The following is a 3,189-nucleotide window of genomic DNA, read 5'->3' as shown; positions in this document are numbered from 1 at the left end:
GGAGGGGTTCAGGAATAGACGACAGGGTAGGAGAGGGGTTGAGGAAAAGACGACAGGGTAGGGGGAGGGGTTCAGGAATAGACGACAGGGTAGGAGAGGGGGTTGAGGAATAGACGACAGGGTAGGGGAGGGGTTCAGGAATAGACGACAGGGTAGGGGAGGGGTTCAGGAATAGACGACAGGGTAGGGGAGGGGGTTCAGGAATAGACGACAGGGTAGGAGAGGGGTTGAGGAATAGACGACAGGGTAGGGGAGGGGGTTCAGGAATAGACGACAGGGTAGGGGAGGGGTTCAGGAATAGACGACAGGGTAGGGGAGGGGTTCAGGAATAGACGACAGGGTAGGAGAGGGGGTTGAGGAAAAGACGACAGGGTAGGGGAGGGGTTGAGGAATAGACGACAGGGTAGGGGAGGGGTTCAGGAATAGACGACAGGGTAGGAGAGGGGTTGAGGAATAGACGACAGGGTAGGAGAGGGGTTGAGGAATAGACGACAGGGTAGGAGAGGGGTTGAGGAATAGACGACAGGGTAGGAGAGGGGGTTGAGGAATAGACGACAGGGTAGGGGAGGGGTTCAGGAATAGACGACAGGGTAGGAGAGGGGTTGAGGAATAGACGACAGGGTAGGGGAGGGGTTCAGGAATAGACGACAGGGTAGGAGAGGGGTTGAGGAATAGACGACAGGGTAGGAGAGGGGGTTGAGGAATAGACGACAGGGTAGGAGAGGGGGTTGAGGAATAGACGACAGGGTAGGAGAGGGGTTGAGGAATAGACGACAGGGTAGGGGAGGTGTTCAGGAATAGACAGGGTAGGGGAGGGGTTGAGGAATAGACGACAGGGTAGGAGAGGGGGTTGAGGAATAGACGACAGGGTAGGGGAGGGGTTCAGGAATAGACGACAGGGTAGGAGAGGGGGTTGAGGAATAGACGACAGGGTAGGGGAGGGGTTCAGGAATAGACGACAGGGTAGGAGAGGGGGTTGAGGAATAGACGACAGGGTAGGAGAGAGGGGTTGAGGAATAGACGACAGGGTAGGAGGGGGGTTGAGGAATAGACGACAGGGTAGGGGAGGGGTTCAGGAATAGACGACTGGGAGGGGTTGAGGGGAAAGGAAAGTATATGGTTCTCTCAGAACCTCAGATAAACTGAGTAGAATGAGTCTCTTTGTCCTTACCTCATGTAAATACTATTGTCTGTTTGTCTGTGTCTCTCATACAGTCAGGGAATAGAACAGGCAAAATTGTGTCCCTGTGTAGGGCGTTCACTCACTGCTCTAGAATCTAGTGAAATACGGGTGAATTCAAGAGGATGCTACTAAAGGAATGTGTAAACCTAGTTGTCTTTAGCCTATGTCATTATGAATCACATTCAACTAATCATTAGATTGTTCTCTACAATATAATAACCTTAATATTATTGTACTTGACAGTGTTGATTAAATAAGAATGTTAGTTTTTTGTGACCGTTGCTAGTTTAAACCACCTAGCTCTTGGTTCGATCTCTTCAATTTTTCGGCGTTCGGTCGTAACATTTGTAGGTGTTTCCACGGTTTGGAACACTCTAAATCCACTTGATACCCTCGTCATTTTCATCATCAGATCCATGGCTCTCTATTCCTCCAACCCCGGTCAATCAACGGTGAGGGGCCATTTCTATGGCCATTTTTAAAGGGAAAGACTCAGAAATACACCATGGAAACTGGAACAGATTTGTCTTCGGGGAGGGTAGATATTGAAATTCAGTCTGTTAGCTTTGTAAATTAATTTAGTTTTGTATTCCGTGGATTTAATTTAGAAAAAGCCCATGTTATCACACAGCAACCTGCTGCCATTAGCTAGCATGTCAGTTGACGTTAGTCAGAGTTCTTTTGAGCAGCAATCACTTAATGACCGTAATGACATTCACTCTAATCATTCTAAGTTCTCAAACTAAATAGTCTGGAACTTGTCAACCATATATAGTGGAGACATAAGGTTTGGACGATTTGTAAAAAAAAAAATGAAAAAAATGCAATTCTCTATTGAATGAAATAATAATTTTATGGGTGAACACCTTACCCTGTGTGTCCGTGTGTGTGTGAAGACATCTTAATTTCCAGAGAGCTCTTCCAATTTGCGTGCATCACTCCACCACAAACCCTCATACATATCCCTCTCCTCTCCTCCCTCCATCTCATACAACATCTGGTCAGATTAGAGGAGAGGGTGGAGTCTGTCAACAGAACATAGAACATCTTCAACACACACCACACCACACCACACCACACACACATATATATTTCAAGCCAGAGACCTTCCCTGGTGATGTCAGTGTTTGTTGTGTGGTTGTCTGGTATGATGGATCTTCTTGATTTGAACACAAAACCAGACCTTTAAATTGGATACAACTTTCCCTTCTTTCCTGAACATTTCTCCCTTTTGTGCAATTGTAAACCCTCTCTCTCTCTCTCTCTCTCTCTCTCTCTCTCTCTCTCTCTCTCTCTCTCTCTCTCTCTCTCTCTGTGTGTCTCTGTGTCTCTGTTGTCTCTCTGTCTCTCTGTCTCTCTGTCTCTCTGTCTCTCTGTCTCTCTGTCTCTCTTGCTCTCTCTTCTCTCGATTTTAAATGGAAGAATGCTGTATTGGCAGGAAACTGTAAACATTGTTGTCATTGTTAATTTCTAATGGTAAACTCTCTCTTCCCCCTCTCTCAGGAGGTTGTTGGGCATCATCACTAAGAAAGACATTCTGAAGCACATGGCTCAGATGGCTAACAGAGACCCGGACTCTATCCTCTTCAACTGAGCTCCTCTCCTCCCTCCCTCCCTCTCCATCTCTCCACTCCTCTATGGGACTGGCAAATGAAGACCATCCTCTTCAACTGAGCTCCTCTCCTCCCTGTTTCCATCCATCTCTCCCTACCTCCATCTCTCCCTACCTCCATCTCTCCCTACCTCCATCTCTCCCTACCTCCATCTCTCCTTCCATCCACTTCTTTATGGGAGGAGGACACTGTCTTGCTTTCTCAATAGGACTCACCTAAAGAAGAGGGGTGGTGGATACAGTACTATGGACACATTTTCTACAATGAGGATGGAAAAATAGGAGAGAAAATCATGGAGCGGCAGGAATCCTAGTGGTTTAAGAGTGTTGGGCCAGTAACTGAAAGGTCGCTGGTTTGAATCCCCGAGCTGACTAGGTGAAATGTCTATTGAGA

General features: G+C 47.3%; 1 protein-coding gene across 4 annotated transcripts in view; it reads left to right on the top strand.

The window, feature by feature from the left end:
• The window catches only part of LOC121554449 (H(+)/Cl(-) exchange transporter 5-like), a 25,673-nt gene extending 22,484 nt beyond the window's left edge, over window positions 1-3,189 (top strand). For all 4 annotated transcript variants that reach the window (XM_045208255.1, XM_045208253.1, XM_041868044.2 and 1 more), the window contains exon 18: window positions 2,687-3,189. In XM_045208255.1, the coding sequence (XP_045064190.1) occupies window positions 2,687-2,777 (91 nt within the window). In that variant the 3' untranslated portion in view covers window positions 2,778-3,189. The remainder of the gene's footprint in view (window positions 1-2,686) is intronic.

This window comes from Coregonus clupeaformis, chromosome 27 (genome assembly GCF_020615455.1).
Source record: "Coregonus clupeaformis isolate EN_2021a chromosome 27, ASM2061545v1, whole genome shotgun sequence".
Classification (NCBI taxonomy): Eukaryota; Metazoa; Chordata; class Actinopteri; order Salmoniformes; family Salmonidae; genus Coregonus; species Coregonus clupeaformis.
This window is presented reverse-complemented; position numbering and strand designations above follow the sequence as displayed.